Source organism: Chrysochloris asiatica, unplaced genomic scaffold (assembly GCF_000296735.1).
Source record: "Chrysochloris asiatica unplaced genomic scaffold, ChrAsi1.0 scaffold00170, whole genome shotgun sequence".
NCBI lineage: Eukaryota > Metazoa > Chordata > Mammalia > Afrosoricida > Chrysochloridae > Chrysochloris > Chrysochloris asiatica.
Window position 1 is genome coordinate 279894 of NW_006408688.1, and position 12337 is coordinate 292230.

At 40.3% G+C, this 12337-nt stretch overlaps 1 protein-coding gene across 1 annotated transcript in view; it reads left to right on the forward strand.

Annotated features, from left to right (window-relative positions):
- TPH2 (tryptophan hydroxylase 2) overlaps positions 1 to 9555 on the forward strand; it is a 149765-nt gene extending 140210 nt beyond the window's left edge. Inside the window, exons 10-11 of the mRNA XM_006871613.1 lie at positions 9015 to 9148; positions 9278 to 9555. Of these exons, the coding sequence (XP_006871675.1) occupies positions 9015 to 9148; positions 9278 to 9452 (309 nt within the window). The 3' untranslated portion in view covers positions 9453 to 9555. The remainder of the gene's footprint in view (positions 1 to 9014; positions 9149 to 9277) is intronic.
- The last annotated feature ends 2782 nt before the right edge of the window (positions 9556 to 12337 follow it).

Here is a 12337-nt window from a genome sequence, read left to right on the forward strand (position 1 = left end):
TTCCCCTATCTGTGAGCCTTCCAACCTTCTAAGTATTCCTTTATATGTGGTTCAGAGTTCTGGGATCATCCCCTGAGCCTGCTTGGTCAGGTATTCTGTGTTGTTGTTGGCGGAGGTCTCTGCTATACATCCACCCGATCCTCCATCTTGTTTGTTCTAACCTCTACTTGAATTCTTATAACCTTATAGGAAGGATGGAGCCAGATTTGAGCCTCAATTTTCCTATCCTAGTTCAAGGCCTGTAATCTCAAATGACTTCATTATATTACCTATTGATAATTGGGTTCTGGTAACATTTTGAAGTTAAAAAAGGGTTTTTATATTCAAAAGGCTGGAATGGCAAATAGGTCATAAATTGTATGCTAAGCCCATTACTCTGGAGTTGATCCTGACTCATAGGGGGTATCAATGATAGGACAGAGTGCAGCTGCCACCTAGGGTTTCCAAGGTTGTGATCTTTTACAAGCAGACTATTATGTTGTTCTCCTGTGGACTGACTGGTGATTCATATGGCTAACCTTTCAGTTGGCAGCAGAGTGCTTAACCACTACACTGCCATGGCTGCCATGGCTCCTGGCTATTTGGTAATGGCTACCTGTCCTGGTGGGAGCCCTGGTATGGTGCTGTGGGGTCATGTGTCAGACTGCAAAATTGTTTGAACTGCAAGGTCAGTGGTTCAAGCTCACTAGCTGCTCCTTGGAAACCCTATACAGGGTCCCTATGAGTGGGAAGCGACTCGATGACAGCAACAACAACAACATCTGTGTTGGGGAGTCCTGGTGTAGTGCTGTGTGATAATACACTGGGCCGGAAGGTCGGTTTGAACCACAAGGTCAGCAGTTCAAAGTCAGCAGCTGTTCCTCAGAAACCCTACACAGGGTCACTATAAGTTGAGACCAACTTGAAGACACTTACTCAGTGTTGGGAAAGATGTGGTCCAGACCCACTTAGCTCCCTAGTGGTGTTGTAACAGAAATACCACAAGTGATTGGCATTAAGAAACAGAAATTTATTTTCTTACAGTCAGAAGATTCTTTTATCTTTCCGTTTCTGTAGTCCTAGTGTTTTTTGGAAATCTTCACTTGGCATCTGTCTGTCTTGTCCCAATAATGTTTGCTTGTCTCTCTGCCTATGCTGCTCTTTTGATCCCTCAGAAGGCATTAAGTTAGGAAGGACCTCATACTGATATGGTCTCATTTACATACCAAAGAAACCATTTTCCCAAGGGTTAGGATTCCAACATATATGATGGGGGCACATGATTCAATCCATATGTTCAATTTGTACTGGCTGGGTTAGGGTTGGGGATGGTGGTATGAATCCTTTGTATTTGTAACCAGTTGCTGTTGATTCATAGAAAGAGTACAACTACCTCAGGATTCCCAAGGCTGGAATCTTTATGGAAAGATCCTTGGTGGCACAGTGGTTAAACACTTGACTGGTAACTGGAAAGTTGATAGTTTGAACCCACCAGCTGCTCTGCAGGGAAAAGGTCTGACAGTCTGCTTCTGTAAAGATTTACAGCCTTGGAAACCCTGTGAAGCAGATCTAGTCTCTCTAATAGGATTGCTAAGAGTCTGAATCAATTTGGAAGCAACGGGTTTGGACTTAGGAATCTTTTGGAGTCAGTGTGTCATACCTTTCTCCTGTGGAACAGCTGGTGGGTTCAAACCACTGACCTTTCAGTTAGCAGCAGAGTGTTTAACCACTCTAAGAAGTGCCTTAGAATTCCTGTAGGCCAGTCAGTCCCTTTTAGTTTATCAAAGGGGAAACTGAGGCCTGGCCTGGGGAATTTTTCACTCATTTGAAATTATACAACTAACTTCTGGGAAAACTACATTTAGAACCCAAGTCTCCCAGCTCCCAGTCCTATCTTCCTGCCTTCAGCACCGTGGTTTAATCCTAAGCAATCCTTACAGAGAGTTTTTAGATGAGAAAAGGTGACTTTCTAGCATTTTTGCACTTTTAAAATGGTTTGATAGTATGAGACAGCCAGCTAGATTTACTCAGTATTATAAAGCTTCTCCCTACAGGAAATTGGATTAATTCTTTCAGATTTTGGAATATCAGACTGTTAACACTTCAGGTAAGATTCACTGTGGAGTTTCCTGGGGGCATCAAACAGTTGGCTCAATGTTGACAGAGAATTAACTCTGGACACAGAGGACAGGGTCACAATAGCAGCTCCTCCAAACTGCAGTGACTTAGAGAGAGAGGGGGATAGGAGCTGAGAAGCAGACTCAGTAGGCCTTCACACCAAGGGAGACCTAGATGCTTTAATCCACAGAGGCAGGACCTTGTGGGCTGCAGGATTTTTCTGGCAGTCCTCACACTGGGGGATTCACCATCAGGTAAATGTGATGATTTATAGACGTGATTGTCACCTCATTCATTAGCTTCATTCACTAGCTGCTCATCCAACTCCAAGGTGATGTATGGCTTTCTTGTTATTCTCCAAGCTAATCACTGAGGACTATTATTGTCCCTGATTTTGTAACCAAGGAGGGGGAGTAATCCCCACACTATAAGGATGACGAAGTCCCCAGCAGGTAACCAACAGACACAGCAGGCTCCTGGAGGTTTGCAGTTCTGAGGGCTTAAAATAAACAATTTCCAGCTTTTCCTACAAAGATGACATTAGGCAAATGTGATATATATTGCCCCTAATGTGGTGCTATAGGATAAGCTCTAAACTAGTAACCATAAGGGCAGCAGCTCAAACCCATCAACCAGTGTCAGAAACCCTATACAAGGTCACTAAAGTAGGAACCAACTCAATGGCCTACAACAACAAGAAACAGTAATGGTCTTTGACTGAAATTATATGCTGTAAGCACACTGAGTTTTCTTGAAGTCTGAGGCAGAACACCCTGCCCTCTAGTTTGTAGTCATTTATTCTGTCAGAGACAAAAGATATCAGAGTAGTCATCTGAACTTCTCTTGTTCCACTCATCCCCTGTATCAGTTAAAACAGACTCAATGAGCTTATCTGCATATCCAATCAAATTGCCACATGGCAGTTTCTGATTTCAGTCTTTGTGATTGCACTCACACATTCTGGAGGTACCCTCTAAACAGAGTAACTGCTCAGATTGCTTATGTTCTATTGAAGTGTGGCAGATCAAAGCAGAGGAGATTTACCCTCTTGTTACTCTTGTCTTTAACTCCATAAAAAGTCAGGTTAGCTTAGCAGGATAACTCAGAGGAACCATGGCTTCAATGTGCTTTTAGCCTATTCTGCTACCGCTTGGAAATAAACTCAGCCAAAACGAGGCCAGGGCAGACTTGCTCACGTGCAAGTCCCGGCTGAAACTGAAGAAAGTGGAAATAAGTTCATGAGAGCCAAAGGATGATCTTGAACATACCCCATGTGAATTTAGAGATCATTTCAAGGCCAAATTTGATGCATTAGACACGAAAGACCAAAGACCAGAAAAGTTGTGGGATGATATCAAGAACATAATACATGGAGAAAGCAAAAGGTCATTAAGAAGACAAGAAAGAAGGAATAGACCAAAATGGACGTCAGAAGAGACTCTGGAACTAGTGTTCCAGTGTTGTTGTTGTTGTTAGGTGCCATTTAGTGGGTACTGACTCAATAGCAACTCTATGCACAACAGAAGCAAACATTGCCTGTTCCTGCAACATTTCTGAATCATTCAATATTTTGCCCATGTTGTTAAGTGCTGTTGATTCTGACCCATAGCGACCCTGTATAGGGTTTCCAAGGAGCAGCTGGTGAGCTTGAACTACTGACCTTGCAGTTCAAATGACTTTGCAGTCTGATGCATTAGCCCACAGTGCCACACATAGAATCCTTCAATATTGTAAGTCAAGGCTTGAAGTTTTTCTTCAGTTCCTTCAGCTTCAGGAATGCTGAGCACATTCTTCCACTTTGGTTTTCTAACTCCAGGACATTGTACATTTCATTATAATATTTGACTTTTGTTTTCTTGAGATGCCCTTAGAAATTTTCTATTCAGCTCTTTCACCTCCTCATGTCTCCTATTTGATTTAACATTTCTACACAGCATTGTTGAGAATAAGTATTCCGGAACACTTAATTGTGCTCATGAACAACCTGTACATAGACCAAGAGGCAGCTGTTTGAACAGAACAAGGGAACATTGAATGGTTTAAAATCAGGAGAGGTGTGTGCCGGCATTGTATTTTTTCACCACACTTTGTGTATATGATGAGCAAATAATCTGAGAATCTGAATTATATCAAGAGGAATATGACATCAGGATTGGAGGAAGACTCATTACAACCTGTGATATACAGATTATATAATTTTGCTTATTGGAAGAGAAGAGGACTTAAAATACTTACTGATGTAGATCAAAGACCACACAGCCTTTGGTACACATTGTACCTCAATGTAAAGAAAACAAAAATTCTCACCACTGAACCAATAAATAGCTTCATGATAAATAGAGAAAAGGTTGAAGTTGCCAAAGACTTCATTTTGATTGGATCCACTATCAACACTCATGGAAGCAGCAGACAATAAATTAAACAATGTATTACAAATCTGCTGCACAAGACCTCTTTAAAGTATTTAAGAGCAAAGATGTCAGTTTGAGGACTAAGTTGTATTTGACCCAAGTCCTGATATTTTCAGGAAAGTCATATGCTTGTGAAAGTTGGATAATTAATATGGAAGACTGAAGAAGAATTGGTTTGAGCTATGGTATTAGAGAAGAATATAAAAGTACTATGGACTGCCAGAAGAATAAACGAGTCTGTGTTGGGAGAAGTACAGCCAGAATTCTCCTCAGAAGCCAGGATGGCGAGATTTCTTTTCTCATATTTTGGGTATGGTATCAGGAGGGACTAGTCCCTGGAGAAGGACATCAGACTTGTTAAAGTGGAGGGTCAGTGAATAAAGAGGAAGACTCCCAATGAGATGGCTTGGCATTGTGGTAGCAACCATGGGCTCAAAGGTAACAACAATTGTGAGGACGGCGGAGGACTGTTGCACATTGTGTCTCTAGGAGTTGGAACCAACTCAACGGCACCTAACAACAAAAAACCACAGCTACCACTCTGCCCACACTTTGTGTTGGGAGGATGAAAGAGTAGAAAGTGTGTGGACAGTAAGTCGATCACTTTCCCTTCATACTGTTTTGATGTATGATGGATAGTGGAGTCCTGGTGTGGTGCTGTAGGATAAGCGAGGGACTGTTAACTGCAAGGTCAGTGGTTCAAACTCACTAGCTGCTCCTATTCAGGGTTACTATGTGTCAGAACCAACTCAGGGGCACTTAACAACAACAACAGCAACACTATAGATACAATGCAAGCCAGCGTGGATTGTAGCGGAGAAAGCAAATTCAAATTCATTTCTAAAAACCGTGGCATGCCAACACGAAGTCATACATTGCAGAGGAGCTACAACTCTCATAAAAAAGGACATTTTGTTTCTTGAAACTGTGAAGTTGTTTTTAAAATGTGGGCTGAATTATTAGTCATGTGGAACCAGAATCCTTTGATGTTCACTGCACTGCATTGAATCTAGCACAAATGCATTTGCAGGTGTAGTGACCTTCTGCTCGTAATGAAATTGTTCTCTGGACCAAAAAAGGAATTCATTCTGAGAGGCCCTCTGCACTTGCCCATTCCCATGTACATTAAATTGGACAACAGAACTTCTCAGGAAAGCAAATCCCACATAGGATAGGGGCCACGTGGCCTTTCTCTCATGTGTCTCAAATTTTGGGACTCAAGTTTCAAACTTCTTCTTGGAAAGCTGCAAATCATCCCATGCATTTTGAAATTGTTGGGCGATGCACCAAGAATATTGAACAGGAAAAAAATTTTTTTCCCTTACAAAATACTTAGGAAACCTAGAAGTCAGAAATTGAAAAGGTAGAAAAGTACTTTGGATGGATTTCAGAGTCTGGGTACAGAATGCCTTCAGATCTCACCCAGTCCCAAACAACTCATTTGCAGTGGTAAATGGAGGTACAGAGAGGCTAAATAATTTGTCAAGGTTATTACTGGGAAAATCAAATTCCTATTGCTCTGCTATCAGGTTTGTTCCCCTTTGTTCTACTTCCAAGGAGTCCTGGTATCACAGTGGCTAAAGTGCTCAGCTGCTCAGCCTATAGGTGACTGGTTTGAACTTAGTAGTGACTCTGCAGGAAGAAAATGTGGCAGTCTGATCTTGTAAAGACTGTTGTTGTGTTTAAGTGCTGTTGAGTCAGTTCATAGTGACCCTGTATAGTATTTCTGAGGTACAGCTGGTGGATTTGAACCATTGACCTTGTGGTTGGCACCCCAGTACTTAGCCTACATTACCACACAAGAACTCCATGTAAAGATTACAGCTTTGGAAACACATGGGCTACTTCTGTTCTGTCCTACAGGGTCACTGTGAGTCAGACTGGCTTGTTACCAGTGGATTTTGGCTTGGTTCTACTTCTGTTCTGCCACCCACTGCACATGCAATACTTCTTCTGACTCTATCCATGGAGCTAGAACAGTCATCACAAGTTAAAGGGCAGAGTATTCCAGACTTCCAAGTCTGCAAAAGACCTCAGATGCGAGTTTAGGAGGCCCCACAACACCTTCACGTCTGACCTGCTAGCTACAACTGGATTTTCCCCCACTATCTCTTTAAGATGCTACTATAAGCTCAGGGATTCTCAGGAATACTCTCATTGGCTACAGATTTGGAGGTTGCATTTAATTCCTCAGTACATCAATCATAAGCTCAGGGTTCCTCACTTCTGACCTGCGGGCTTCCACTAATCCCTTGGGATTGATCATTTACTATAACTCACAAAATTCATAGACAGTGCTATACATCTATAATTAAAATTTTATTATAGTAAACAAGGATATAAATGAAGCCAGGCATAAAACAATATCTGGGGGAGGGATATTCCCAGCATGGAGTTTCCATGTCCCCAAAAGGACACATTACCCTCAATGTACATCAATGACTTTTGCCAGCCAGGTACCCATGGAGCGTCTATATCCAGAACCTCTATTGGAGCTTCATTTTTAATTTTAACTCCAATCCTCCTCTCCTAAGGTAGGTTGATATCATGAGGTTGATGTCATATGGTGGGTATTTCTTGTATAGCTAACCATGATCCAACATGAGTCATGGGTGTGGTCTGTTGACTTCATCAAAGATAATTCAGTCTTTGGGAAAGTCCAAGATTTTAAGGGTTATCTCTAGTAAAGAAAGACTAAGACAAAATTCTTTGAGTAATATTAACCCCACAGTTATCCAATTAAGTAGCCAGAGTCCAAATTTTCCATCTTTCAGTTCAAGGCCGTTAGTGTTACCCCTTTGCTCTTCCTCTCCATCTCTCACCTAATTTACCACTAACTTAAGGGAACACAAATTAAGGAAACATGTCACTTTGTTGTTGCTGTTGTTGTTAAGTGCTTTTGAGTCTTAACAACTTTTGACTCATAGTGACCTGTATAGGGTTTCCAGGGAGCAACTGTTGGGTTTGTACCACTGACCTTGTGGTTAGCAGTCCAGTGTTTATCATACAGTACCACACCAGGACTCTGAAACTATTATATAATAAAATTTCTTGTGGTTTAAAGCAGCCCAGTGCTTATCCTCAGTGCCACACATGTCACTTTGTTGTTGTTGTTATTAGGTGCCATCGAGTCAGTACAGACTCATAGTGACCTTATGTACAGTAGAACGAAACACTGCCCAATCCTGGGCCAACCTCACTACTGTTGCCACGCTTGAGTCCATTGATGCTGCCACTTTGCCAAGCCATCTCATTGGGAGTCTTCCTCTTTTTCTCTGACCTTACCAAACATGGTCTCCTTCTCCAGTGACTGTCACTTTAGATGACTTTAAAACCTAATGATGCTATCTGTTCCATTTGTTGTTGTTAAATGCCATAAAGTCTTGACTCATATCAACCATATGTAGGATTTTCAAGGACCAGCTGGTGAGTTTGAACTGCTGACTGTGGTTTTCAGTCTAGTGCTTATTCTATAGTGCCATTTCAGTCTTGAAACCTCTATGGAGTAGTTTTACTGTCTTACAGGGTCACTATAGTTCAGATTTGACTTGACGACAGTACTTTTGTTTTTGTGTCCCACCCTTACCCACTAAATAAAATTATGTTCTGGGTTTCTGTATTTTTCACAAGCTCCTCAGAAATTCATATGCACATTAAATTTAGGAATTATTGATCTAGGATCAGTAAGTAGCCAGGTGGCACATACCAAGAAATGGCCACAAACTTTTGTCATAGTTGAATTTATCTGGAGAATGTAGTTATACTGTTTTCCTTGTTATTCTTCGTGCCAGCCATGCAATGAGCAAAGCTGAGCTAATGATAGTTCAAAGAGTAATTACATCTGCTTTCCTAGTTTCCTAATTCCTGCTCTGGGCATAGCTATAACTGTTAGCCCCCAATTTTTTTTTTTTTTTTTAACTCCAACCTGGAAATATTTATCTGCTGTATTTGCTCTGCTGTACTTCATGAAAGGTAGTAAATGAATGATTGCTAGTATCCTCAAATACACAGACCCACTCCAGGCTCTGTTGGTACACAGTACTTGGCCTGAAAATGTCTTGCAATGACTCCACAAATAGTTCAGTTAGAACCCCAATTACCTCTCCACGCAGGTAATTATTACTTCTGCCATTTAAATGAAATTTTGGTACATTGCTTATAGCAATAAAATTATGAGCATATTTATGCTCTCCTTGCTTCTATTTATAGCAGAAATTTAAAATTCTGTTTGTGTTGGGGTATAGCTCAGAATAGTCCTTCAGCATAAATTTGTCTGATAATAAATAAAATAATACCATTAGTCTCATTTGTTTTTCCTCAGTAATAAACAAACAAAACCACCCAAATTACCCTGCACATGGAAAAGCGGCTTATTTCATGGTAGACTAGCAACTGAGTAATTTGGTAGGAATAAGGAGCTATCGAATGTGTTGTAGCAATGTGATGTCATGGCCCTTTTGGAAGTCTCATTATGGAGTTTAACTGGTTTTGTGGTGTGTTTTGTAGCATGCTCTTTCTGACAAGGCGTGTGTGAAAGCCTTTGACCCAAAGACAACCTGCTTACAGGAATGCCTTATCACTACATTCCAGGAAGCCTACTTCGTTTCAGAAAGTTTTGAAGAAGCCAAAGAAAAGATGAGGTAAACTTGTTTTCTTTCCATCTAGAGAAAAATCACTCTTTATTTTTCTGGCCCTGCTCCTTCCTTATATCTATCTCTTGTACCAATTGGGGTTGATTGCAAATCCTTCTATTTCTGTTTATTCTACAGGGACTTCGCAAAGTCAATTACCCGTCCCTTCTCCGTATACTTCAATCCCTACACACAGAGTATTGAAATTCTGAAAGACACCAGAAGTATTGAAAACGTGGTTCAGGATCTCCGCAGTGATTTGAACACAGTGTGTGATGCCTTAAACAAAATGAACCACTACCTGGGGATCTGATGCCTGGGACCAGTGTTGATGCCAGCATGTTCTTTTTGGGGCTTAGCAGCAATTCAGTCAATGTCATATAAAACACCAGTAACTTTCTGTATCATGGCTAGGCTAGAAAGCATGCAATTCTGTGTATCTATACCTACTTGTAACTTACTGTCTTAATGTCTGAAACACCACAAGGAACCCAGTGACAGATAACCACCCAATGTATGAAAGATTGTGATATGTTTAAATGTCTTAAACATATTTGACATTCCTGCTTAGTGCTTTAACTAAACTACAGCTATTTAAAGTTTGTAGCAAATAGCCCTCTTATGATTCTAGCTTATGACCTTTACTTCCTTGAATCAAAGTCTTTCCTCTGTGTTTATTAGACAAAATGAAAATAGCAGTGAAGCTGTTTCTATTTTGAATAGTATCAGTGTTTTCACAGGCAGAATTGTATGATAAATCCAGAATTGTAATGAAACCACCTATCATAATAACAAAAGGTTCAGTATTCATTTAAAAAATTGTTGAGGTGACATAGTAGTGGGGATAATTTTTAGATTGAGTATTTATACAATGCAAGCAAAGAGAACTTTTTACAAGTGAAGTACAGGTTGTATTGATCTTGTAGAAACTGAATTGTGGCATGCTTCTCAAGGTATCTTGGAAGATAATACTTTCAGAGAGGCCATTAGAAATACTAGACAGATCATTTGCAGTTCCTGGCAACCCCATGTGTGTAAGGGTAGAACTGTGTTCCATAGTGGTTTCAGTGGCTGATCTTTTGGAAGGAGCTCACCAGACCTTTCTTCCGGCATATCTCTGAATAGACTTAAATTTTTGTTCTTTTGATTAGCACCTGAGCCTATTAACTGCTTGCCTCATCCAAAGGCTTCTAGAAATACTCAACAATGGAGAAGAAATCTTGCGAGTGTGGATTTTGCGCTAAAATAAATTGGATTATCATGCTCAGGTGTTTGGTCCATTTCTTCAGTCAGTGGGCAATAAAATCATAAAGCTATAAAGATTATCTTTGATTTCAAAGCTGTAGAAATTGAGTTTCAGAGAGAATGAGTGACTTGCCCAAATTGCATGGTTGGTTGTGCACTAACACTCACAGTCCGTTGCCTCCTGCTTTTAGGTTACTGGGAGGTTCAATTTAGGGTATGTGTGTCTTTATGTGTAGCTAGAAAAGGGAAACTAGTATCTACCAAAACTAATGTTTATCACTAGGACTGGGCTTGTGTCCTGTCTCAACCCCCAAATTTCTGGGAGATTGTTTCCAAAGTTTTCCCAGAATTTGGGTAACTTTGGACAAATATTAGTGATATACACCAAAACTTTGGTGGTCCTTGCCATAAGTGTAGTTAGTTGATTAAATGAACAAATGAAAAGCTATTGGAGGAGTGAATGAATTTCATCTTCTTGGTTCCTTCACTGACCAAACACAGCCACTGTTTCTCTTATCCTGCTTTGAGTGGAAGAGGAAGAGATGAAATAAAAATTAGAAATGAAAAACTCAGGAAATAATTTTCAAGTTGTTGCTTTCATGTGACCTTGAGTCAGTTCTGACTCATAGTGACTTGTATAGGGTTTTTAAGGAGCAGCTGGTGGCTTTGAACCACTGATTTTGTGGTTAGCAGTACTGTGCTTATCCTATTCCAGGACTCCAACTTTTAAAGTTAGTCATCCTAAAATATTTTACTTGAGCAAGTTTATGTGTTATAATTCCCATTTGGAATTGGTTTCTTTGTTATGTTAATAAGAGTTAATGTTGGGTGTTTTAAAGCTAATTTCTTTTGAAATATAAAAGAGGTTAAGTAAGCTAGCAAGACAGCAGGGATGGGGAAAGATACATGCCAAGTCATATGAAGATCACCCAGGAACAGAGTGGAACGTTCTCTAGAACTGACAGAGAAAGAGAAAGCATTTTCCTAGAACTAGCACCCCGAATTTAGACTTCTAGTCTCCTACACTGTGAGGAATAATTGATGCATTTGAGTTATGGTGTTGGGAGGAGAATATTGAAAGTACCATGGGCTGCCAAAAGAACAAACAGATCTGTGTAGCAAAAAGTGTAGCCAGAGTGTTTCTTGGAGGCCAGGATGGTCAGACTTCATCTCTCATACTTTGGACATATTGTCAGGAGGGACCAGTCACTGGAAAGGGATATCATGTTTGATAAGGTGGAGGGTCAGAGAAAAAGAGGAAGACCCCCAGCGAGATGGATTGGCAAAGTGGCAGCATCAATGGGCTCAAGCGTGGCAACAATTGTGAGGTTGGCCCAGGATTTAGCAGTGTTTCATTCTTTTGTACATAGTGTCTCTATAAGTCGGTACCAACTCGATACCACCTAACAACAACAACAACAACAAACTGTGAGAAAATAAATTTCCATTTGTTAAAAGTACCTACCTGTGGTATTTCTTTTATAGTACCACTAGATAACTAAGACAAGTCATTTCCAAGGATGTTCTGTAATAAGAAATTGCATTTAATTTGAAACGAATTCACACGCTTGTATGGGGTCCAGTTGTTAAGAGCCATTGAGTTGGTTCCAACTCATAACAACCCTGCATAGGGCTTTTGAGGCTTTAAAACTTTGCAGGAGCAGAAAGGCTCATCTTTCTCCTTGGAATGACTGGTGGGCTTGAACTGCAGACCTTGTGGTTCACAGTCCAGTATGAGTCAGAAATTTCTGGACTAAATGTATGCAAGAGGAATGTAGGAAAGAGTTAAAATATACATCAAGGAGAGGTCAAATTAAGATGCAAATTCAGAGATTTGGCTTTCTTAACTATTGAAGATATTTCACTTCTGAAATTCTCCGAACAATATGAGTATTTGAGAAGGGATTTGGTGAAGAGAATGTGAGAGTTACATAATTTAAGTATTCTTCTATG